The sequence below is a fragment of the Equus asinus genome, chromosome 7 (genome assembly GCF_041296235.1).
Source record: "Equus asinus isolate D_3611 breed Donkey chromosome 7, EquAss-T2T_v2, whole genome shotgun sequence".
In the NCBI taxonomy this organism is placed as follows: Eukaryota; Metazoa; Chordata; class Mammalia; order Perissodactyla; family Equidae; genus Equus; species Equus asinus.
The window spans coordinates 41376586-41403985 of record NC_091796.1 but is presented as its reverse complement, the minus strand read 5'-3'; the positions used below and the strand labels follow the sequence as shown (position 1 = coordinate 41403985).

The 27400-nt window shown below is 36.1% G+C and overlaps 1 protein-coding gene across 4 annotated transcripts in view; it reads right to left on the bottom strand.

Moving 5' to 3' along the window:
- Positions 1–5137: 5137 nt before the first annotated feature.
- Positions 5138–27400, bottom strand: part of TRAPPC8 (trafficking protein particle complex subunit 8) — an 82178-nt gene continuing 59915 nt past the window's right edge. For all 4 annotated transcript variants that reach the window (XM_070513256.1, XM_070513258.1, XM_070513257.1 and 1 more), the window contains 8 exons: positions 26199–26295; positions 23733–23801; positions 23584–23642; positions 21517–21690; positions 18290–18391; positions 14533–14678; positions 7118–7207; positions 5138–6189 (listed from right to left, as the gene is read on the bottom strand). In XM_070513256.1, coding sequence (XP_070369357.1) covers positions 5955–6189; positions 7118–7207; positions 14533–14678; positions 18290–18391; positions 21517–21690; positions 23584–23642; positions 23733–23801; positions 26199–26295 — 972 coding nt within the window. In that variant the 3' untranslated portion in view covers positions 5138–5954. The remainder of the gene's footprint in view (positions 6190–7117; positions 7208–14532; positions 14679–18289; positions 18392–21516; positions 21691–23583; positions 23643–23732; positions 23802–26198; positions 26296–27400) is intronic.

The following is a 27400-nucleotide window of genomic DNA, read 5'->3' as shown; positions in this document are numbered from 1 at the left end:
TGTTAATAGTGCCCCCTTTCGCTCTCAAAATGTCTCATTTTGGATGAAAACTTAAGTGGTCCTCCTATCTATAGCTCTGATCCACCTATACCCAGTAGAGACTACACTACTTGCCCAAAAGAACTTAATAGTAACCTAATAAACGGACACCTCCAAAGTTGGTAAGAGTTAATAGTTATTTATGATCAATGGCTGAGAAATAATAAAATTGACAGGCAAGTTGGGTTGAATGTCAACCCCAGCCTTCTTGTTTACTTTAACTAATTGAGCAAATGAGCTATTGTAAACTCAATTTTTATTTCAATATCCTTAAGTAGAAAATTAATCTTTGAACAGTTGGCCACATCTTAGGGGCATATGTTTAAAACATTGGCCTAGCCACCTAGAACTTTTAAAGAAGAAGAATATTTCCAGGATGTGGAACTTGAAACAAACTTTATAAAAATGTGCAGCTGGATACAAGTGCTTCTCAGCTGGGGCAGTGTTTCCCAAAGTGTGGCGTGCAGGTCCCCTCTTGTTAAAACTCCAAGATTTAAAAACAATAAACAAAAACAAGAGTCCATACTCAAACCAGACCAACAAAGTTGGTCTAGGAGGTAGACCAAATTGCTGGGAGGCAGACTCTGGAATTACATTTTTAGCAGCTGCCCCAATGATTATGCTCACACATTTTGAGAACCACTGCCCTACGGAGTCCTAAAGGCAGGGAGATTCCATAAGACACCTCAGCTCTTGCCTAACTGCGATGTGGATGTCAGAACACTAACGTTTTCATGGTCTATGCTCATGCCCAGGGGTGTGCTGATCCATGTTTATCAAATTACTCCCCAGGAAAAAAAGTTTGTAAACTGATCTAAAGTCTATGTTGCACACAATTTACAAATAATAATAAAATATGCAGTACTCTTTATCGTAAATTCCACGTAGCCCATTGATTCTCACAGAGCGCCTTTGTTGTTTTGTCAAGTTCTTGTACAACCAACGTATGTTGCAATTAACAAATGAGAGGAATTCCAGTATGAATGTTGGCTGATATTTTCGTTTATGTTAAGGAGGAAGAGGAGCGTGAGAAGACACATGCCAGATAGATCTTCACTGCTCATTGATGACGTGAACAACTTCTTTGCTGAGCTGCATAACAGTTTTCGGATATTAGAGGAATATTTCCTCAACTATGTGTGCTACTCACAATGTAGCAGCCCAGGCATGCCACACTTGTAAATTTAAGCTGAATTATTAACATTTTTCTCCATGACTTTCTTAGGTCTAGAGTAAAGAGCAAAAATCAGCAAATCTAGCCCTTATGTGTAGCATTTGCTGATTTCCCTGGGGCAAATATTCCCACTCTGGCCAATTTCAAGCTACCAGAGCAAGATTTCATTGAATGCAGAGCTAGGAAGAGATGAGCAGCACACCGTTATGGTCAACCCTCGGTATCCACAGGGGATTGGTTCCAGGAACCCCTGTAGATACCAAAATCCATAGATGCTCAAGTGCCTTATCCAAAATGGTGTAGTACAATGAATACAGTCAGCCCTCCCTATCTGTAGCTCAGAATCCAGACTGAACCAACTCCAGATGGAAAGGCCTACAATGGTTGTGTCTGTCATGTACATGTACAGACTTTTCTTGTCATTATTCCCCAAACGATGCAGTATAACAACTATCTACATAGCTTTCATATTGCATTAGGTATCATAAGTAATCTAGAGATGATTTAAAGTATATGGGAGGATGTGCATAGGTTATACACAGACTATAGACATTTTATATAAGGGGCTTAAGCATCCTCAGATTTTGGTATCCACAGGGGTCCTGGAATCAACCCCCGGTGGATACTGAGGGATGACTGTATAGTATTTCAACCATACAAATACAATAGTCATAAAATAACCTCAGAAGTATAGGTAATAGTAAAATAATTAGGAAGTGATGAATTTTGAGTATTTATTATCTTTATCTTTAATGTAATTATTCATTCAGATGTAGGTTTATAAAATTTAATTTTTCATTAGTGGCTGTGTTTAACAATTGTTTCACAGAAATACTGAAAATTTAATAATCGGCTCTGGGCAGTGCTGCAAACATGCTCCAGGACACCACTGACTACAGCCTCTCTCACTCTATTTTCTCTTCCTAAACTTTTTTGCAAATCCATGGACCTAACTTCCAAGAAAGAAATGTGTCCCTAGATGTGACCTTCCTCTCCACCTTGCCCCATACACATCAAAATCCAGTGCAGAGGGAAGAAGCCCAGAGACCCAAGTAAAATTCAGAAGCACAGAGCACCTTCCAGCAGCCCCGCACGAAAAGTTGCTATGTGTCAAGGTTTACTTTAGAATCTTTTTGAACCTGGAGAATCTTCTGATCTCTTCTCACTGTTGTGCAGATCCCTAGAAGGATGCTGGGACTCAGACTGGAAGAAACAGTGGCAGCTGCCAATGGCACAGGGGCTGGGGCCCCACCTGGTCCAGCCTTGGCTGAGCGTGGGTCCCAAAGACCCTCCTGCCCGTGGGACAGCCTGTCCTCTTCCTTGGAAACACTCTCCTGCCCTTCCTCCAGCGGCATCAGGGCTTTGCGTCGACATTTCAGAGTTCCCTCTCGCAACCAAACGCCCCTTCATTAAAAGTTATTTTGAAACCAGACTTTCTAACCAACAGATTTCAGATTTCTTCAAAAGATTTCAGATTTTTTAATATACTGCATCCTAGTGGAATGCTTATTGAATTAAGACATACCATTCAAATGCAAAAAAGAACTCATTTTTGCTATTCACAGAAACATCCAGTTCTCAGATGTGTCCTTTCCTGCCACCAAGTACAGTAATTAATTCAAGTAGGTAAGGAATTGCAGAGAACTGTTGGAGTTAGTAAAGCTGACTTCCATCACAGCTTAAAAATCAAGAGAGAAACGGGGAGGGGGGCACCATGACATGCAAACTTCTCCTGAGGTAATAAACTATAGTCCACCAATCCTGGGAACAAGCAATGGAATATCATCAAACTGGGTTGACCCTAGGCAAAATGGTGGAATGGGTCAAGTTTTTGTTTAGCATCTTGTCACTTACTCCTTCAGACCCCGTCCCCATGCCTGCTCCTCCCACCAGCACTCCTCACCTCCCTTCCAGGCACTGTTCTGGTATCCCGTTCCATTTAAAGCCTTGCTCTTACAAGCCACCTGCCAAATCTCACATTTTAAAGATCAATTAGGGTACGCTCTTAGGGTACCTACAGGCATTTGCATTTTAAAGGAGTCTTCTGGAAGTCAGGCCTAAGGGCATGAATCTTTACTGGAAGAACTTCAGTTGAGATTGAAAGTTGTTTGGGCTGCAAAAGACTCAAAATACTCAATACCCTTCTAAGTAGCCAATTTCTGAGGGAATTCCTGTTAGGAGGCATTTCCTCAGCTGTGTGATGAGTGGACCCTGTTCCTTGCAGCTGCTTCAGGCCCCAGTGCAAAGCCTCAAGTGCCTGGCCTGTCATCAGACCTCTGACCTACCATATCTCTTGTTGAGTACTTTTATAGTTAGGGTAGACTTTCTCTTTGTTCAGTGATTTCAGCTCACTGTTAGCCCTCTGTTCTCTTATCACCTTTCCACATGCCTTTCTGGATTCCTGTCTTCCCATCTCCACTCTCTTACAAAGGCTCGCAGTAGATGCTTGAGATAGCTTGTTGGAATTTAGTGCTAAACTTGCCATTTACAGATAATTTGAAGTTAGTCGTATTCTCTGTCTTGTTACGTTAAAAATATGAGTTAGGTGTGGTTTCACTTGCTCTTCTTGTTGATTCATATACTTATTCGGAAAATGAACGGAAAGGTTTAGATTTAGGAAGACACCATTGTCCCAAGGGCCACCTGGAAGTGAACTCTCTGGTTTTATTTGTCTGAAATATCTTTGTTTCATCTCCATTCTTGAAATGCATTCTTCTGAGTTTAGAATTCTGGCTTAGCAGTTAGTTTCTTTCAATCCTTTGAAGATACCTTCTGCTTCCATTATTTTTGTTGAGAAGTCTGCTATCAGTTGAATTATTGCTACTATTCCAGTAAGTTTTGTTTTCAAGATTGTTTCCTCCTCGGGACGGGCCCTGTAGCGTAGTGCTTAGGTTTGACATGCTCCACTTTGGCAGCCCAGGTTTGCACATTCGGATCCCACATGCAGACCTACGCCACTCGCTGGCCATGCCATGGAGGCGACCCACATACAACATAGAGGAAGACTGGCACAGATGTTAGCTCAGGGCAAATCTTCCTCAGAAAAAAAAATTGCTTCCTCTTTCATCTTTATTTTCTGGAAGTTTCACTATGATGAATCTGGATATCCATTTCTTTTTATTTATGTTGTTTGGGATTTACTGAACTACTTGAATCTGTAACTTGATGTCCATCCTAGAAAATTCTCAGATTCTCTTCAAATACTGCTTCTGTCCTATTATCTCTCTCCTCTTTCTAGGACTCCAAATAATCATACTTTCTCACGGAATCCAGTAGGTCTCTTACAGTTTTGCCTATTTCCCACCCTTTTTCTCCCCTTGCTTCAGTTTAGATTATTTCTCCTGACCGACACTTCTTGTCTTAAAGTCTGTCAAAGGTGAGGCTCTGCCTCTTAGCTGCTTCTTCCTAAGTGGAGAAGCCTCCCAAGGCAAAGTAGCTCCAAATGATGGCCTCCTCTCCCTGGACTCTCTTCTCCTGCATTTTGGCCCACTAAAATTGACTATACTGGTAACACTTTGTTTTTAGTATGATATTTTTCTATTTTGTTGAGACCTTTTGCTTTTCTTCAGCAGGAAGACTAAATTATCTAGTCTGCCAAAACCAGCATCAGAGTCTGCTATGTGGTTATTAACAATAGGTTCAATGAACATTTATCTTCCTTTCTTCCAGGATATAAAAGGAGTATCCAAATTTGTAACTGGGCATCAGACATGACACATTTAAAGATAAAACTCATTTGCTCATGTATAACAAGGCCACCAAGGACTGCAGGACAAAGACTGTACTTCACTTTGGGAAAGAAAGATGATAAAGCTTTCACAGGAAATTAATCTGGTACTTGCTATAATAATATGATTAGCATTCACTTTAAATTAAGAATATATTAAGTCCTCAAAATTAAAAAAACAGCATCCAATAAAGCTATACAGTGAATAGCATGTCTTTATTCTATTTACAGTACATTTGTTATAAATATAATACATTTTTGAAAAGCTTATTTTTAATTAACTTGAGTAGATTTATATTTTAAACAGATCAACTCAATTGTTAAAGTTACATAATAAAGAATATGATAATTTAAATGACAAAAATCTCATATTGTGAAATAGTGCACTCTATGCTGAGATGACTGAGGGGAAAAAAAGGTCAAACTCCTTTCAAAACTATATTCAAAGCATCAGAAAAAAATTTTTTTCTTTTTACAAAGTTATATATAAGTAATAGGACATCAGATACTGAAGTATGAAGACTCTATAACCAAAGTTCAAAACTGATTTCAGAGAATTGTGTGGAGCAAGACAGAAAAGTTTGTATTTAACACTCTATAGAACTTCACAGTAAAGCTGGAATTTAGAGACTAATGGCTTAACAGGAGTATTGCCAGCAAGGCCTTTCCTTCCTCAGAATTATCTCCTAATTTTCATATAGCATCAGTAAGCTGTAACAGCAGACTCAGACACTGGTTTTAAGGTGGGACTTAATAAGGTGCGTGGACATGTTGAAATTCTGTAGTATGACATGTAAATTATTACCAGGGTTTAAAGAAATACAAAAAAAGAACATAAGTATTCTCAGTCCAACATGCTTTGTTTGTATCATCAACAAACTGACCAGTCAAAAATATTTTGCAGTGATCCGACACCAACCTCCATAACAAGTTAGGTATTTCAAATACTGCTGTAAAACCCAATCCGCAAAATAAAACTGATTCCTGTGGATTTCAGTACAAATTTGCAAGTGGTCACACATTAGTGATGATGATCAGGGCAGGCATGGAGTTCTGCTGACTTGTTTCAAACACTGTAACTTGGTCCGATAACTTGGCAAATACTCTAGGAGTTCCAAGGTTATAAACACCTGTATGGACAAAGCATGCTTTGAGCTGCAAACTGTGAATCTCCTGGCTTTTAAGCTGCAGTTTATATTGTGTTTGTCCAAGCCATGTAAATGATCCATGGATTTCCAATGCTTCTGGACTAAGGGAGAAGAAAAATGGTAAGTTGGAGGGTTTTTTCTTTGTAATTTTTTTCCCCAAGGTCCCTTAACAACATATCCCTTTCATCTAGTAATTCTATTTCTAGAAATTATTTTATCAAGCTCACTGTTTACTACTACTAATAATAATGGCAATAACTGTTATTACTACTGCTTTAATAGCTAACATTTATTAACAGTTACTATGTTCTAGGCACAATGCTATGAGTGAATTCTCTCATTTAATGCTCACAACAGCAGCTAGTAAATGATGAAACCTGATTTCAAACCTGAGCTTTTAGCCACTTGGTTACCCATACATAAAAATAAATGTGGATACAAGAATGCTTATAATATTGAAACTGTTTATAAGATTAAGAAATGGAAAGCAACCCAGTATCTATCAGTGAGGCATTAGTTAGTTAATTTATGATACACACAATCAAACAGAATGTGTCTGGATTTCAGAGAGCTGCCCCAGATTCTGTGTGGGGTGTTATACAGTAATAATTAGTATACAGTTCATACTACTTTTCTAAAAATCCCAAAATTTCTGAATTCCAAAAAGCATTTGGCTCTTACAGTATCAGATATGGGAGTAGAGACCTGCATTTTTTTTGGTAAAGTATTACTTTATAATCAGGAAAAAATCTTAAAAAAATACTTCTATCACAAACTTTTATAAAACTTTTTGTCTCTCGTCAAAATAATTTGCTGCTTTTGGAAACTGCTTTCCATTTTGTCACTATTATAATGCTAAGACAATCCTTTGTAACTCTTAAATTTCTATAATACCAAACAAAAAATTAGGCGTGCCTGAGTAAATTTCCTCCATCCATGCTTGGTAATGATTTGCATTATTTCAAAATATTAATTGCTCTCAAATCAATCCTAAACTATGACATAATCTTGCACTAAATAAATCTTTACCTCGTTGTTTTATGCCGAAGATCAACTATTACATCAACATCAGCCTTAGAACAATTGGAAAGTAAAAGAGTGACTGGTACTAAACAAAGGCTATGGAAGAAAAACAAACAAAAGAGGTTAGCTGTGTGTTTAAAAAAAAATTGTTGAAAATAACACTTAAAAATACCTAACAGAGCACAGGCTCTTTAAAAACAATAGATTCAAGTAAGGAAAAAAAACTGAGTTCTAAAATCACTCAAGACAAATTATTTGTGTAAATAAGAAGTAAAACACATTAATACAATGCCTGAATACCAAATATCAGAATATACACATCCACAAAGCCATTTTATTTCCATTTATTATAACTAATCTTAAAAAATAACTAAAGTGTTTCCAGGTGGTTACTTTCCAAAATGAAAAACAAAATAATCTCAACTAAGAAAGATCAATGGATAAAAAAATCATGACTTATTTTTAACAACAATTAACCTTGTTCTCTGTATGTTACTTGAAAATTGTTTAATTTTGAGAACTTGGCCTAGATTGACATTTGCATTTCTATCAAATTTGCATAAAAGTCATGTTTTAGAGAATATGAGAATTATTTCTATACAAGAAGTGATGAGGAAAGCCCTTTCAAGTGGACACATTTGCTCAGGTAACCTAGTTGCTGATATCACTTTATAAGTAATAAATTACTAAAGCACAGGAGAAACAACAGGCAATGACAGAAGAGGACATACGAACAGACTGGTGCAGATTGCAAATCAAGAACATAATAACTAACCTATAGACAAATGAAGCCTCATTACCTACTTTATTTATATTTTGCTCCATAAACACAAAGAACAAAGAGAGTAAAAAAGGAAAAATAATAACCTGATAAGCTTACACAAAATAACTTTAAAATTCTGCTCAGATAATATATTTTATGCTTTCAGAAATTTTATATACTCTTACTGAGAAATACTTTCTAAACAATACTGCAAATAACAGATTTCCCTAAACAAAAACTAAGATAATTTCAAAAACATAACCTCAGATTTTGCTGGTGTAATGCCCTTACCTCCCCCACAAACTTCTCACAAGGAAAGGAGGGCAACAAAGACTACTGAGTGAGTTTCCACTCCGAAGCACCTCATTAAGTTACATTCCAACTGCAGAATTTGTAACCCAAGGCAAAACCTCAGGAACTTTCGCTATTCTGTTCCCACTGGATCCTCAAATGTCAAATTCTCCACGCCTTATCTAAATGCTTCTAGTAAAAGAAGAAATGTGAACACCTGAATGTTTCCTAGCCCAAACCAAACTCATTATCTTCATTCCTTCTCTTCTTCCACTCACTGTTTCAGCGAATAGCAACCCATCACCCCCAGTACACCTTAGGCACCATACTCTGTGATTTTTAATTGGGAATAGAGGCTACTGTCTCACTAGCCCCCATTCCCAATTTTCCGTTATTCTTCACAAATTCCTGTCAATTCTTTCTCCCACACATCTCTGGAACCTGGTTACTTCCTTCAATCTTCATTTTCCTTCTGCGTTCAAGTCATCAGGTCTCTTGGTTTACTCTAATAGCCTCTGAATTTGTGCCCCGATGCAATCCATTCCTTACACTGGGTGTTTCTCAGACCTGATCTGTTTCTCACATTTAAGCATGTACTAGAATCACTCGGAGGGCTGGTTTAAAAGGACTGCTGGCCCCACTCCCAAAGTTTCTGATTCAGTAGGTCTGGGGTGTGGTCCAAGACTTCACATTTCTAACAAGTTCTCAGATGACGCCAATGCTTCTGGTCTGGGACCACATTTTGAAAACCACTGCTTTATACAACAGTCTTTCTAAAATGCTAATCTGATGAGCCACAAACAGTGCCTAAAGACCAAACTGCTGACAACTCTTCCCCTACAACCAAAATTTGGCATTATTAAAGGCATAGGTTCTAGAGTCAGGCTGCTAGGGTTCCAACATCAGCTTAACAACTCTGTGCCTCAGTTTTCTCAACCGTAAACCAGGAACAATAATTGTACCTACCTCGGGTTTGTTGTGGTGATTAGGTAAGATCAAATATTCTAAGTGCTGAGAATGATGCCCAGCACATGTTCAAAACCTCCATAAACATTATCTAATATGACTTCTCATTTTGAAAAGCTACGACAGCTAAACCCCATCTGTTTCACATGTTTGTCATCTCTGGTCACATACTCTTTCTCATATTCTCATTCCTCTACTGCTCTGTGTTCCACTGCCGTGACCAAACCTCCTACTGTCCCACTCCCCCCGCCCCCCATTTCCACATTACATTAAGAACACTCCTCTAGATCCTCAGTGTCTTCTCTTTAGATTTCTACATCTTACTTTAACTGAAATTTGGCTGAGCATACAGCTTCCTCTATAGCCCTCTCAACAACAGATGCTGCTTTTCTTCCCACATCTTCCACATGTCGATCAGAATGTATCGTTAATGTAATCCTCAGTGCCACTTCTTGATGATTTCTTCCTCCTACCTCTTCTGTAAAGACACCCGTTTTTGTCATAAACTACTCCAAAGATTTTAATCATTTTTTCTGTCCCCATACTGACAAACTAAAACCAAGGACAATAACTCAGTAGAGCAGAGATTCTTTGGGTGTGGGGAAGGGATGGGTAATTTGAGTTCTCTGAGGTAAAGATGAGGGAAACATCTGTTTCACCTCCCACCCCGCATTCATCTAACACATCTGTCAAGCAGAGGCATACCAGCTAGATGAGAAACACTAGGCTTCTCTTCCATATCATCTATTGGCTTCATTTATTAAAAGCTTTAGCATGAGTTTGCTTTCTTCCTTTCAATCCCGAGCCTTGTCATCATTCTGGACAACTTCACTGTCTAGGTAGACGACTCACTCCATACCTCAAATTCTTGACCTATCACCTCCATAACCACCAGTACTACTCAAAACTCAGCCATCTAATTTCCATAACCATACCGTGAATTTTTTTTAGTCACCTAAAATAGCTGCCTCTGTAATAATACTCAGTTACTCCATTCTCTGACCACTATCTCCCATCTCTCCAGCTCTCTCATTCAATTACGCTTCTGTTCTTTAGTTTCACAAGGATGCCCAATCACCTCTATTTCAGTGATTCTCAATCTTGGTTACCGTGGTCACTGTAACTATTGTTTAGCAGTTATTCACTCCCTTACCTTCCCATTGTGAGATTATGGACTGTCTTTGTTGATTATGAAGGTGAGGCTATTCGGCTAAGAAATATTAATATCTTCAAAGCAAACAAACCCTTAAATGTGCTACTGCAATAAGGCTCACTTTTTGTATCCAGAGATCTGCCATGAGAAGAACACATTCCAAGTAGCTGCTGCCCATTTGGACTGAGCCCAAAATATATGTGGTGCAGACATGAACCCAACCAACCCACAGCCTGGAGCAGAGCTTCAGCCAGATCGTGGTTGACCTAGAGATTCAGGAGCGTGAGATTAAATGCCTTGTAAACTACTAAATTCTGGAGTGGTTTCTTATGAAGCATTATTGTGGCAACAATGACTGATACAGATACACTCTGGTCCTCACATGCACATCTGAGGACATTTAAAAAATACAGATGCTTGGGTCCTACTTCCAGAGATCCTGATTTAATTGGCCTGAGTATCAGACAGAGCAATTTTCAAATTTTCCCAGGTGATTCCGATGTGCAGCCACAGTTGGAAAAAAGTGCCTCATTTTATCCTTATCTAACCTGCTTATTTTCACATACTTCCATGCACAGTTTTGATGTGGTGATGCTTTATTTTAACCCACTACTCTAACTTGAGTTTGATCAAACCTGTCCTGCTCCACATCCTTCCCTGCACTGCCTAGGTTCTATGATGCTTTTTAACCCCGAAAGAATCACGTGGAGAACTCCTAAATATCCTAGCTTCTAAGTACAGCCAACGTTTTGCCTGCTAAGATTAAAAAGAAGCACCATGGGGGCTGGCCCCATGGCCGAGTGGTTAAGTTCGCGCTCTCCGCTGCAGGCGGCCCAGTGTTTCGTCGGTTCGAATCCTGGGCGCGGACATGGCACTGCTCGTCAGACCACGCTGAGGCAGCGTCCCACATGCCACAACTAGAGGAACCCACAACGAAGAATACACAACTATGTACCGGGGGGCTTTGGGGAGAAAAAGGAAAAAATAAAATCTTTAAAAAAAAAAAAAATTAGAACTTCTTTAAAAAAAAAAGAAGCACCATGGAATGTAAGATATTCAGGAAGTACATGAAGCAGGACAGGTTTGATAAACAGAGACAAAGTAGATTGTGGGTTAAAATGAAACATTATGGAATCAAAACTATGTAAAGTATGCGAAGTCAAGACAGGTTCAGTAGGGATAAAACATAAATTTTTTTCTCTCAACTTCGGCTGCACATTAGAAGCACCTGGAGAACTTTAGGAACTCAGGATGTCCACCCCCTGCCAATCAAATCAAAATCTCTGGCAGAAGGACTAAAGCATCTATATTTCTTAAATTTCCCCAGGTGATCCCCCTGTGCCCCTGTGTCTTGATGCCAGTTAAAGGCACACAGAATGAGTACTGAGCAACATTAAGACCTAGGCAAAGATTTAAAAACAAAAGTATTTAAAAAATAACTTAAAGGCTAAAATTTTAAAAAATCCGAAAACAGTAAGTGTTGACAAAGGTATAGAGCACAGGGAACTCCCATATACTGCCAGTGGGATGTACAAATTGACAAAACTACTTTGGAATACACACACAAAAAAGGCAAGCACACACATACTGAGATTATATATATATATATATATATAAAAATAAGAATATTCACAGTAGAATTCCAAATAGTTCAAATATGAAAATAATCCAAAAGTCCATCAACAGTAGAGTAGATAACCTAATTCTGGTACGTTCAAACATACTCATATGGCAATGAAAATTAATTCTACAGCTTCATGAAATGGTTGATGATTACTAACATAATATTAAACAAAAGAAGCCGGACATAAGAATAATATACTCTGTATAATTCCACTTATATAAAAAAAGTTCAAAAAAACCTCACATGAAAATCAAAATAGAAAGATGTATACTTAGTCGGAAAAATAATAAAGAGAACCACAAAAGTGATTACCAATATTGGGGGTGGACAGGGTAGTGACTGGGAGGGAGTACACACAGAGCTTCTGAGATGCTAGCAATATTCTGCTTCTTGAAGAGAGGTGATTATCTGGGTGTTAGCTTTGTGAAAAAAATCACTGTAGCCATACATTTTTGTTTTTGAGCACTTTGTGTTCTATTTCACAATGAAAGGGTTTAAAAATGGTTGGCACCATTTGAGTTACCTTTTAAATATTTCTTTTATTTTCTTATTTTTTTTTAAAGATTTTATTTTTTCCTTTTTCTCCCCAAAGCCCCCCAGTACATAGTTGTATATTCTTCGTTGTGGGTCCTTCTAGTTGTGGCATGTGGGACGCTGCCTCAGCGTGGCTTGATGAGCAGTACCATGTCTGCACCCAGGATTCAAACCAATGAAACACTAGGCCGCCTGCAGCGGAGCACACGAACTTAACCACTCCGCCATGGGGCCAGCCCCACCTTTTAAATATTTCTGACGCTAAGTCTCTGGGAAGGTCTTAATTTTGCCCAGCACTCTTTCTGTGTCCTTTGCCAGCTTCTTCTCACTCCTCTCAGTAGTTACTCTCAGATTTCACTTTTAAAAAATCCTCTACCTTTTATTCTCTTATCTCCTAGATGACTTTGAGGAGCTATAGGTTAGCTCCTACAGAACTCCCTAAAATGGAGGCACCCCATTTTAATGTGTAAACTTGTTAAAATTTCTCCCTACTTTCTTCTCTTCCTGTTTCAATAGTGAGGAGACCCCTTCTTCATTTCAAAGCTAATCCTGTCACTGTTTGGTCTGTGTATCTTTCCATCTATTAAGGATTCTGTTACTCTCTACCTGAAGATTTCCTTCAAGACCATAATCATATCTACATCTTACCTAGTAAGAAAACAATAATATCAAACAGATATTCCCTGATGCCTGTTCATAGCCCAGCTTCTTGAAAGTGAGTTCTACACTAGTTCTCTCTTTTTTGGTGAGGAAGATTGGCACTGAGCTAACATATATTTTGTATGGGGGACACCGCCACTGCATGGCTTGATGAGCGGTGTATAGGTCTGCACCCAGGATCTGAACCTGTGAATCCCAGGCCACTGAAGCAGAGCATGTGAACTTAACCACTATGCCACCGGCCCAGCCCTTAAACTAGTATCTTTACTTTCTTGCCTCCCTCTCCTCAACCTACTATGTCATGCTTCCACCCCCACTATATAGTAACATTCTTCTCAAAAATCATGAATGGCCTCTTTATTATCAGATCCAATGAATGCCTTTTTGGTCCATTTATTATTTGACCTTTCTGCAGCATTTTAAACTGTTAACTACTTCTCTCTCCTTATACTGTTCTCACTCAACCTTTGAGATACCACTTTCTCCTCATTGTTCTCTTCTCCCTAATTCTTTGATTACTATTTCTCAACCAGTCTTCTTCACGGACTCCTTTTGCCTTAGCTCTCTCTCAGACACCACTGTTCTGCAGGTCATTGCTCTCTTTTTGTTCTATGCCCCTACCCAGGATGCCTTCACCAAAACTTGTACCTTCAATTATCACTTACAGACTAGTTCTAAGAGACTTCTCTCCATCTTTTTTCTTTTTTTTCCTTCTTCTCCCCAAAGTCCCCCAGTACATACTTGTATATTCTGCTTGTAGGTCCTTCCAGTTCTACTAGGTGGGACACCACCTCAGCAAAGCTTGATGAGCGGCACTAGGTCTGTGCCTAGAATGTGAACTGGCAAAACCCTGGGCCACCGAAGCAGAGCATGCGAAATTAACCACACAGCCACGGGGCCAGCCTCTCCATCTTTTCTTATATTTGCAACCAGCAACTTTTTGAAGTGTCATCTGATTTAAGACTTCTTATTTTTAGAACCATAAGTTTATACAATCAAGCTATTTACCAAAATTATAAATATATCATTCCCCAGGAATTTTATCACTTAATAAATATTAAGTAAATGGTGCCATCTAAATTTGAACTGTGTGATGAGTCTATGTTGTAGTCATGGCTTAGGTTTAATTTCTATGTCTAAAACAAAAACAAAATGATATAATATTTTTTCCTTGTTTTTGACTTGATGATAAACTTGCTCATCACAAGGAAACTTTTGGCAACTGAGGTGGCTGAGACAACATCCAACTCCAACCACAGCAATAACACATAGTAATTGTAGTAAAGGGTAAATTACTTAAGAGCAAATCTATAGACTCAATATTATTCTAAAGTTCTTCTTCAACATTTGAGTTAATCCCATCAGCAAAATAAAAAATACGTAAGTGTGTGTGTTTGGTAGAAAAATTTTAACAAAAATAAACCTCAAACCTTTTTTGATGAAATGGATGATTAAATGATTCTGGATAGTGAAGACTCGTTTTAATAAGATTAGAAAGCTGCTCTACTGATGGTCTTGAGGAAACTGTAGTGTTTTCTGGCCTGAAAAATTTTAATAGTTCCATTTCTGGTGGCTCCTGAGAAGAGAAAAGGAAAAATATATGACAATGAAAACCTGTCTTGTTAAAATAAAGTATAGCCTACACAAACAAAAGAAGTTAAAACCAGCAGAGATAAACTAAAGCATGAACAACAGTTTTTCTGCTCTTATTTTAAACTAACAGTTGGCATCATATGCAATACAATCTAGGATAAAGAAACTAGAATCTGGAATCATTTATTCATTCCCTATTTTTTATGTTCTGGGATTAGACTTGAATTCCAGCAACTTCACATATTAGCTCTGTGATCTTGGATAAGTTATTTAACACTTAATTTAAGACTTAATTTCCTCATTCGTAAAAGGGGTTTATATGATTCCAAAAGTTGTTGTGGTTCTCACCTAGTAAAACCACTTAGTATATATAGACATTCAATGGTAGAGCATCTGTTTTAATAGTTGAAGAACTAAAATGGCCTTAAAGTTTCCTTTTGAAAATAGACTGCTGAGTTTTATAGATTACAGTCCTTCAACTATATTAACTGAAGGTTAACAAATATGTAAAAGTCTTAATATAGCTTAGTGTCAGGCACACCGTAAACATTTCAATAAATATCATTATGATCTAAATAAAAATAAAGAATAATGTCCCATTTCTATTATTATCTTCTTTCAAAGTTATTTTTTCTCCATCTTCCTTCACTATCCAGGAAAATTTTGGTTTTCAATTTCCTGCTAGCCTAGCTGGATTCCAATCTATACCAGAAATTGGCAACCTACAACCCATGGACTGAATCCAGCCTGCCTCCTGTTTTTGTAAAGAAAGTTTTATTGAAACATAGCCACACCCATTTGTTTACATACTGTCTATGGCTGCTTTTGGACTCCAACAAGAGAGATGAGTAATTACGACAAAGACCTTCTGGCCAGCAAAGCCTAAAAGATTCACTACCTGGCTTTTCTCAGAAAAAGTTTGTTGACCCCTGATTTTACAGCTGCAAAAGCAAAAACTAAATTTTTAGGTTTTGACTTACAAATCAGAGAAAAGTGTCTAGAGGTTTACCCTGGAAGAGGGAAGACTTATGACTGGAAGAGAACTTCTGGGGTGCTTATTATGTTCTATTTCTTCATCTGGGTCCTGGTCGTATTGGAGTGTTCTTCAATTTGTGAAATTCAATGAACTATTCACTATTCTGTATTTATGTGACAAATAATAAAAAGCTCAAAAAATGTATTATTGTTTAAAACAGTCATGCACCACATAACAATGTTTTAGTCAACGAGAGACCACATATATAATGGTGGTCCCATAAGATTAGTATCATAGAGCTGAAGTATGTAGTAGGTTATACCATCTAGGGTTGTGTAAGTATACTCTATGATGCTTGCACAACGATGAAATCACCTATAGACGCAGTTATCAGAATGTATCCCCTTTGTTAAGCAATGCAAGACTGCATATTCTAATCATCAAAGAAAACAAGCTATTGTTTGAGACTTCTAAATTATACCAAATAAATTTCTATATACCACCTATCAAGAGGAAAACACATGAACAATGCCACAAAAAGGATACCAAAAACCTGAAGCTAATTTACTGAGAGAATATTTAGAAGAGATTCCCTCTCTCTCAGCTTGAGAGTAGCAACAAGTATTTTCACAATCAGTGCTAGACAATTTGTACAGTAGTTTCACAATAAGGATTTGACTGTATCTTATGACAGTTCTGCTACAAGAGAGGTGGAGAGAGTGTAAAGTACCATTATCCTTGTTTTATAAGTGAGTAGTAGTAAGCCAAGGTCTGTCGTTATGCAAGTAGTTTGCACTACATCATCAATTTGAAAGTCTTTGGGCTCCGAATACATTATTCACAGTATGATGAAATTCCCCTATCTCTCAAGCTCAGTTAATCATATAAAGAGAACATAAAATATTTCAAAGGTGAGTATAGAGAAATAAAAATGATATGCCATACACAGTATGTAAAAAAGGAATATAACGAGTAAATTGTATAGAAATCAGTTTCATTTCCTAACTGCTAATCTTGCCATTGTTTGAGATATCTCAAATGATCAAGTTTATGACATTTACAACTAAAACTTGGAATTGTTGTATTAGTCAAAGGGAGAAAAACAATTTTCTTAAAATAAGAAATAGATTTGGAGTTAAATTTGATATCTTCATTAAACCTAACAAAATATTACCAGTAGTTATCATCAAAACAAAAATTGATTCAAGTTATAGAATCACCAATGGATGCTAAAACTTGTAGACCTAACTTTGATGAGAAATCAGAGATTTACGTAGTCCCAAAATTCTCTCTCCAAAAATTGCTTATTATTATAAAAGGAAAAATAGTAACTTTCCTATGGAGAAACATGGCAGACACCATCTTAATCAAATAATCCATCACTGGTAATAGGAAAAATTAACATCATGTGCCTTCTGATGTAATAGATGGATATACCATGACTTATGGAGTATTTCTGCCAAAAATGTAGAACCTTAATCATGAGGAAACACAAGAAAAATCCAAAGAGGTATTATTCTACATTAAAATAACTCGTCCATACTCTTCAAAAAGGTTAATGTCATAATTGACAAATAAAGACTCAGAAACTATTCCAGATTAAAGGAGACTAAAGAGACATGACAAGTAAATCCAATGGATGATCCTGGACTGTATCTTAGGAAAAAACAGTCATAAGGACATAATTCAGACCTTGATGACATTTGAATATGGGCTATATATAAGAGCACTGCATCAATGTTAAACTTCCTGAATTTATAATGGTTTCTGTGATTATTTAAGAGATTGTCTTTATTCTTAGGATACTAAATGAAGTATTAAGGGGTAGAGGGGCAGGATATCTGCAATTTATTTTGGTGTAACTACTTGAGAATGATTAAGAAAAAAATCAGTATGTATGTAAATAGAGAACGAATGATAAAGCAAATAAGGTAAAATGTTAATCACTGGTGAACCTGAGTGAAAGAAATAAGAGTCCTTTATACTATTCCTGCAGCTTTTCTGTAAGTTTGAAAATTACCTTAAAATAAAAGTTGTCAAAAATAATGGGGAAAAGCTTGAAAATTAAGATCTACTATTTATAAACACAATACAGGGTCACTGAATTAGTGGACTAAATATGCTTAGATTTTGCTCATATACACTATGAGAACTTCCTGGTATGATAAATAGTATTTTAGGAAAAACAAGAAAACACATGAAACAGTATACCAGCTGCTGCACAACTCCAGAGGCCATCCTTTGCAGTTTATGACATGCCCCCTAGAGCTCTGCAATCGTGTGGGCCTATCACAACAAAGAAGAAATAAAGAGAATATGGTTCCCTTCCTCTCAAACAAATTAATTCTTTTTGTAACTATGAATTCTAGATTTAATATAGAATCTATCTTAGGAAACTCCAAGATCACAAATGCATGTTAATACTCTTTTAATGTGCTAATGAATTTCAAAATCAATTTATGTTTATTTCTAATTTTAACGTCTTCTACCACCAACCCTTAACTCAAATCCCAATATGAAAGACTGCACAAACCAGACACCATCGAAAACGCAAAAACTAACCAAACAAAAAACCCCAGCGGTTCACAGGAAAGCCCCAAACCAAATTAAGTCATTACCTGTTTCTGGGGATATGAAAAGGCTTCTTTTCCTATAGTGCGAAGAATAACATGATGCTGACCTTCCAAAATAAGCTGCTTACTATCTTCCACCACGTACGCCTAAGAAATACAAAGCACAAAAATGTTGCCCTGCTTGGAAGTAACCTCAAAAGTAACCAATGCAATATTTGATGGGAGGTATAAATGTTATGGCTAATATCTATAAATTATCAACACTCACGGCTGTGCCAACACTTCTATCTTTAATTATCCACTCAATCAATAAAGTATCTGTCAAAATCTGTTTTGCCTCAATATAACACAGTTGGCCTAGATATTTGAGAGAAACATCTTGAAATCTTTTCCAATTGTCTCTAGGGTTCTTAAGAAACTAGTGCAACAGGAAGAGTACCATAACACAAGATTTTTTCTTTACTGGACTGCCAATATATAGTCAAAGGCTTTTTCTTATATTCTTGCTTCTGAATGCCCCAGGGTTCATCACATAGCAGAGCAAAATCAGTGAGTACAATCATAAATCCTCTAAGTGGAAATGTCATGTCTTTGGAGATCTTAAAATATAAGTACCTATGGTTTTAAAACAAGACTTTTTTCTTCCTATACAGTGAACTGATTTCATCTATATCAAAAAACTTATTCCAACATATAACTCTTCTCCCTCTTGACTGCTTCTGTCCTGAAGAAAATATAATCTGTAAATAGCTCTCATATACTACTATTGTCATATTATGCAAACACAAAGGCTTAAATTTTTTTTGACAAGCCCAATTTTTTTACTATTAGATTCAACAGACATAAAACTACTCAGTCAAAATGCTATAAGTTTTTAAATGTTTATTTTCAATTTCTATACTTATCATGACTACTGACAGTTTGCCATCCACAGACCACACTTAGAGTACTGCCTGCACTAGGCATAGGATAGCCCAGGACCTGCTCAGCATCCATCCATGCACCACCCAGAAATGCAGGAGGAGTTAAACTCCTGATGGGGTGACCTTAAATCAAGAGAGGACGCTAGCTGACAGATAAGGTCCTGAGACACGTCATACATCTTTTTCAATGGTCTCAAGGGATTGAGCAAAAGTCACCCATAGCCAGGCATAATTTTATAATGCATTCTCCTACCTGCATATAGGCTTAACTTTTTAAAACGAATCTTTATTTTTGGTTAAAATTGGTTAGGAGTTGTACTATGTTCCTTTTTCAACTATTTTTTCATAAAAATATTGTCTGAGCTCTTAGTTTTCTCTGGAATCATATTTTATTAGCATCCTATGCTTCCTGTGCATCCCACTCCACAACTTAAATGACTTTTCAAGTTTTCTTTCATTCAAGGGGTTCTTTTTGCGTTATCTAGAGCCCTCACTTAAAGAAAAGCTATCAGTCACCTTCTCAAATGAGTAAACGATAAACTTATCCCAGATATTCCCCACTACCAAACTTAATATCCCATTCTGTAATCTATTAGAACTTCTGTTTTCTAGCCAAGGAGGATCACAAGCTCGGACAGTTTTCCTCTTCTTCATGTAATCAGTAATACTAGTAGTGGGCTTTTTGATGAGGGTAATTTTTTAAAAGATATTACTTTCTCCCCCAATGAAGGTCACTGGGCTCAACAATGAGTACAGAATACAGAATACATTACTCAAAATGTTGTCTCAGAAATATTATAAATTGTTACAGAGCAGGAATCTATGGACTGAGAGCCACAAATGCCAAAGGTATATTATACATTTAATTAATGGACAGTTAGTTTACATTAAGAAGCAATGCTACTTAGCCTGAAAATAGGATCCTCTTTATTCTAAGCTTCAAGAACATCTGATTTCAAGCTAATAATGTGTAAGCGATCTTTTTAACATTAAACACCTTCTAGAATCAACAAAACTCTAAGTTTGCTTCAGCGGTTTTACTGGAACTCATGCAAACCCAACTTGGTTTCAAAAAAGTTTATTATAAAAATGCGTAGTTTAGTAAAAAGAACACTCTAGAACATCCGAATCAATTAAAAATATATGTATTGATCATCTACTATGGGCATGTCTCTATGTTAGCTCTTACATATGATAACACAAAATCAAACATTTTCACATAGCTCAGGTGAATATCCTTGGGCAAGATTCTAAATTTCACTGTAGAATCATGTTTTTAAAAAAATAAATGATAAATGCATAAACTATAAAAGGGTGTACTGTGAAAAATAAACCTCCTCTGTATTATAGTTCAGTTAACTTTAGGGAAGACTAAACAATCTCATTCTGGTCTGCCATGTGTGGATCTTATTTGCATCTGACTATAAAAAAATATTAAAATATTTTCAAATAGTCTGGAAAAGCTGAACACAGACCAACAATTAGATAATTATTAAGAATTATTGTTAGGGGCCAGCCCCATGGCCAAGTGGTTAAGTTCACGCGCTCTGCTTCAGCGGCCCACGGTTTCACCAGTTCAGATCCTGGGTGCAGACATGGTACCATTCATCAGGCCATGCTGAGGCAGCATCCCACATAGCACAACCAGAGGCACTCACAACTAGAATATACAACTATGTACTGGGGAGCTTTGGGGAGAAGAAGAAATCAAAAGAAAAAGAAGACTGGCGACAGATGTTAGCTCAGGTGCCAATCTTTAAAAAAAAGAATTATTGTTCATTTGACTGCATGGGATACTAATACTGTGGGGTTATATTAAAGAATATAAATTTCTGCTAGAAGTACTTACAGAAGCATTTACAGAGAAATATTATGTCATTATTAAAAATATACTACAGCAAAAAATAAAGGAAGGTAAAAATAAAACAAAGGAGGGGGCAAATGGAATAAATGAAATATGAATAGAAACAAAATTGTGCCTGTAGGAGCCTGAGTAAAGGGTACCCAGAGGTTCATGGTGCAATTTTTCCTTTTTCAGTACTTGAAACCTCCATAATAAAGAGTTTAATGATAATACCTGCTTTCATGGAGCTTATCATATCTACAATATTCTCAGTACCACTTACAAGTAACAGTAACACAGAGGAAAGTCATCTAATTTGACTGAATTCTTTCTTTGAACAAACAAAAAAAAGTCATTATAGAACTGTTTAAAAGGTTATAAAACAATTTGAGTATGGAAATTGGAAAACAAGCAGAAAAAATGTAAACAGCAGCTCACATTTGTTCTTCAGCTTAAGAATCAAGTATCTATAAGCAAGGCTTGCTGAAATAATTAATAACACATACCTTCCATAATACGACAATATTCAAATCCACCTCATTGCACTTCTGAATTAATCTCACGGCATCCTCTACTGACTGTTTTTCTGTATGCAGAGACAGCTGGGCTTGTGGTTTCTTAAATTCAGAGGATAAACTTCGATAAAAGAAGTCTGCACATGGGCTTGCTGAACTTACGATCTGTTAAAAGAAAATTACCTGTCTACATCAATGTTTTCAATTAAATATACCCTGCCAAAATTTGTATTTCTATAACTTATATATACCTAAAAGGCTTATTCAATAACTGTGAATTTGGTTTCACACAGGCCACTCTAAGACTTGAACGCCTAAAATATTTAGTACAAATTACCCTGAATCTTAAAGCTTAAAGTGCAAAATCATTAATCTACACTGCCATGACATTAGCTTTGACTTTCCAAGTATCCAGGGAGGACGAATGAGCATCTCTAAGAAAATGAATAAAAAATTACTTGTTGAAAAGAAAGGTTTTTTTAACTATTAAAATAACCTAAGTATTTCTCATTCAAATACTTAGAACACTAGGCAATATCCAATAAAAGACAATGCAAATGGATTTATCATCATTAACATGGCTTTTATATTTAAAAGGAGAGAACAGGAGGAAAGAATTTTAAACACTCAGAACAGTAAGATTCCCCCTTAACTAATGAAACATCGTGTTTCATAGTAAAATCTCCACATTCATGATTTCCTGCATTATAGGCTATATTATATAGATGTTAAGCTTCAAGTTAATTACCAAACATTAACAAATATACACATTTTCCCCCTGAGAAGTGAAGTTTTTCTGATAAACCACTGTCCACATAGTTTTCTCACTAATCTGTAATGCCTGATAAGTTCTATTTACTCAACCAGATTCATCAAAAGGGCAAATGTCTGTTTCTGCCTTCTTCAGTGCTCCCATACAAAATTATTAACAAATACAATAAAAATTACAACCTTAATATAATTTAAGGGTCCTGATGATATTTCTAGGGATTTTAAATTTTAAAAAGATATAAACAAAACAAACAACTGAAGTCCTGAAAGCTAAATTAAACCATTTAGGAAGCACAGTGTCTCCAAAAGTCTTAACTGTTTTATTATTGGGCTTTTGGCGCTCTGGGAATTTCTAAATAGCTGTTTTGTCAAACGGCCAAAAGACAGTCACAAAGAGTGGGTCTGATGAAGGCAAATGAGGAGAAATACAAAAGATATAAGGATGTTTGGAATTATCAAGGAGAAGAGCACAAAGAAAAAAATAATACCAGTAACAGCATACAACTATATGCAACTTTACACTCTTGGTAAGTATTTTTCAAAGCAGGTCTCCAGATCACTTCTTCAATCACGTGCAGGGCTGGATGAAAACGCATATTCCCAAACTCCGCTCAAGGCTTAACAAACCAGAGCTTTAGAGGTGGGGAGGCAAAGCTTCATCTTTACAAAATTCTCTAGGTCGAAAATAGGATCTGCAGACTGATAGCCTCAAGATCACCTGGAGTTTCAGCAATTTAGAACTTCAGGTCCCACCCAGTCCTACTGATCGAGAATTTGCATTTTAACAAGCTCCCCAGGTATCTCATATGCACATTTTTTGAAAGTTTGAAAATCACTGCTTTAGGTGATTCTCAAGTATAATTAAGTTAGGAGTATAACTGCCTTAGAATACATTTAAAATCCACAAAAGAGCTTATTATTTGGGTCTCAGAACCATACAATATACCAAAATCCAGAGGATTATCATCTCCATGTTCCACTGTGACCATTTTCCTCAAGAAACAGGTCCCCTCATATAATCCTGCTTCTTTTTTAATCCCAAGGACTATACTTATTTCATGTGATACTCTGAAACGAAAGCTAACTTTAAATAATTAAAATGGTATAGTCCAAATAGCATTTTTGGTTAGCTTTGGGGCATGAAGGGAAGTTGCAAAACCCAAAGAAGTTCACATGTTCATCCACCAAAGAATCTGAGGATTACTAAAGCAATAGTTTCATCAAAATAGTCAGATATTCCAGAATTGTGACTTTTAAAATAAAATGCTCTTGTGCTTATTTGCATACCTGTTCATTTCCAAAGATGATATCTGCAAAGGTATATTTTTCTGAGGACTGTGTGGCAACTAAAAAACAGGGCAAAACAAACTAATCATATCACTGGCATGAAATATAAAATGACCATTTAAGAAAGTAAGAAAGTAAAATGAATTTACCTTCTTTTTCCTTACATCGTATTGCCTTGAAGCAAAACTTTCCCTTCTCCCTACTAGCAAGTTTGGCATCTAGGAAGAAAATTTCAAAGATCTTTCTCAGCTTATGACATGGGAAAACCTAATTCATTATTCAGAATTCCTCAAACAGGAAAATAATTCATAATTATAAATAATGTTTAATGAAAAAATCTTTGCTTTCATCTCAATGAAGCAAATCTCACTCAGCTCTTAAAGAGGATGAAATTCAATTTTCTTGAAATAGATACACACATACATATGAAATTACACATAAAGTTTGAAAGATCAGAACTTGGGGGCCAGGGAGTCCACAAGGCAGCCATTCTATCATTTCTTCGTTTCCTTTCAGTATTTTTTCATATGTATGATTATATCAATATTATTACATGCACATACCTTGCTATGAGGCATTTTCCCACAATTGCAGACACTTAATAAATGCTATGATATTTTAATGACCACAAAATAATCAAGTTGTAGCTTAATGTACATTAAAGTTACACTGAATTTTTCCCTATTAAATATAATCCTGCAATAAATTTCTCTGAATATATAGACTTTCCAATATTTTGAATTAATTTCTTTGTATAAATTCCAAAAATAAGGATTCTTGTGAGGCTAAGGTAAGGGTTTAAACACTTTCGTATCTTTTGAAATATACTGTACAATTCTATCCAGAAAGAGCAAATATCATTTTGCCAGCTTCACTCCAAACTTACAAGCACTAGGCACTCTCATATTACTGGCCAGATGATAAATGACAGAAATATTCTGAAAAACAATTTGTCAAAATGTATCACAAAGGTGCACATTCTTTTGTTTGAATTTTATATAGGTATGTAAATAAATGGAAACCAGCCAGTCAGAATGTAGGTATGATTATAAACAGAAAAACCAAAGGAAACAAAATGGCAAAGGAAACAGAGAAACTTCCATATTCTAGTCTGTATGCCGGTATACTGTTTGAAATTTTGAAAGTGATCACATATTCAGGTACAGATTTTACCGGTGAATAAAAAAAGAACAAGAAAATGCAAATAGAAAAGAGATGAACTACAAAAATGGGAAGCAATGGATTAAGATAGGTAATTTGATTTACAGTCACATAAACTAATGAAAGCACAATTTAATGCTTAAAAAAAGTTAATTATAAGAAAGGCATCAAATACTGGGAAAACTGGACAGACACATGCAAAAGAATGAAACTAGACCATTATCTTTCCCCATACACAAAAACAGACTCAAAATGGACCAAAGACTTGAAAGTATGACCTGAAACCATGAAACTTCTGGAAGAGAATATAAGCAGTACACTCTTTGACATCAGACTTCTTTCAAGTAGCATGTCTACGCAGACAAGGGAAACAAAAGAAAAAATAAACAAGTGGGAGTTCATCAGACTAAAGAGGTTCTGGAAGGCAAAGGAAACCAAGATCAAAATGAAAAAACAACCCACCAACTGGGAGAAAATATTTGCAAATCATATACCCGATAAAGCGTTAGTCTCCAGAATACATAAAGAACTCACACAAATGAACTAGAAAAAAAAAAACAACCCAATCAAAAAGTGGGCAGAAGACATGAACACACATTTTGCCAAAGAAGATATACAGATGGCCAACAGGCACATGAAAAGATGCTCAACATCACTAATTATCAGAGAAATGCAAATCAAAACTACAATGAGATGTCACCTTACACCTGTTAGAATGGCTATAATCACCAAGACAAAAAACAACAAATGTTGGAGAGGTTGTAGAGAAAAGGGAACCCTCATCCACCACTGGTGGGAATGCAAACTGGTGCAGCCACTATGGAAAGAGTATGGAGATTTCTCAAAAAATTAAAAATAGAAATACCATATGATCCAGCTATCCCATTACTGGGTATGTACCCAAAGAATTTGAAATCAAAAGTTCAAAGAGACTTATACATCCCTATGTTCACTGCAGCATTATTCACAATAGCCAAGACATAGAAGCAACCCAAGTGCCCATCAACAGATGACTGGATAAAGAAGATGTGGTATATATATAATGGCTCAGCCATAAAAAAAGGACGAAATCGTCCCATTTGCAACCATACAGATGAACCTTGAAGGCATCATGTTAAGCAAAATAAGCAAGACAGAGAAAGACAAACACCATAAGATTTCACTCATGTGTGGAATATAAACAAACTTACGGACAAAGAGAACAAACTAGTGGCTACCCGAGGAAGGGGAGTGGAGGGTGAGCACAAGGGGTGAAGGGGCACACTTACACGGTGTCTCACAAATATTAATGTACAACTGAAATTTCACTATGTTATAAGCTATTATGACCACAATAAAAAAAAAAAAAAAGAAAGAAAGAAACCAATAATCTTATGATATTCTGGTACTAATCTGAAAAAAATCATGCAATGAAAATATCAGAATTTATTATGAAGAAGGAAAAAGGCACAAACCTTTGTTTTCAGAAAGATTTACAGATTTCTGTAACTTCCAGTGTTTGCTACTACTTGATACTTGTACTATGTGGAATTCCTTAACACCTGCTTCACTCTATCAAAAAGAAATAAAAGAGTCGTTCAGGATTTAGGAGCACTAACTTGGAACAGACATTGCTACCAGTCAATACTGATTAACATAAGATGAAATTTTTATTTTGAAATAAGTTAACAATATGCATCTCAGAAAGTTTAAGTTACTTAAATCTCTCTTTAAATATTCTTAAAACAGAGAAGTCAACATTATATCCAAGAAATACGTTTAACTATTATGCACTCCCAGTGGCAAGTTTTAAAATACTGAAAGGCATTCAGTATTAGAATTTATCATAATGACCTATTAGTAGTATATAATAGATCAAAAATTATTTGGTGACAATTTTTAATCAAAACTATAGTATTTTATTTCTTTTAATCTTTCTGAGATATCTCGTTCCCATTAAGGCAAAAAACAGAATTCCAATATACAAACCACACAAAGTTATTTAAATTGCATATAATTTTTTATTCTCCTGAATTAGAGCTAATTTGCAATTATTAAAATTTTCTTACTCTTACAAATATTGATTTTTTTTGCAGAACACCAAAGTATCACTACACTGACCCTAAATATCCTAAAAAGAATTGGTTTTACAAATTTATGAAGCTAAAAGAAAAGGACATTACAGAATTAATAAGTAACACTTCAAATAGGTATCTCAACTGAAAAAACCTGAAGCTAAGATCCTACTTTAATTATGAGATCCCATTCCCTTCCTCAAGAATACTCACTTCGATATTTAAGAGCATACAAACACGAATGAGAAAACGTTTGAAATGTCTGTATAAAGGAAATGATATTGTCAGAAACACAGAAGGGAAGGGTTATCAAGTTAATACTGAATGTGAAAGCCTAACAGAACTTCATAAATTTAATTACATCAATAGATTCTCAATGTTGAGACTGAAAGAACTTTATGAGATCTCTTTTGGGTTGAACTCATGGAGCTATGTATCATATTAATATGTACCATATTAATGCTGCTGGATCCTTTTATTTGACGAGGGACTGAGGGATAAAATTAGAAAGCTAATGGAGAATTAAGATGTTTTCACAGTCTATTCTATATGAACATTCTTAAATTCCTAGTTTATGCTGTCTTGTGAAGGACAAAAAAATC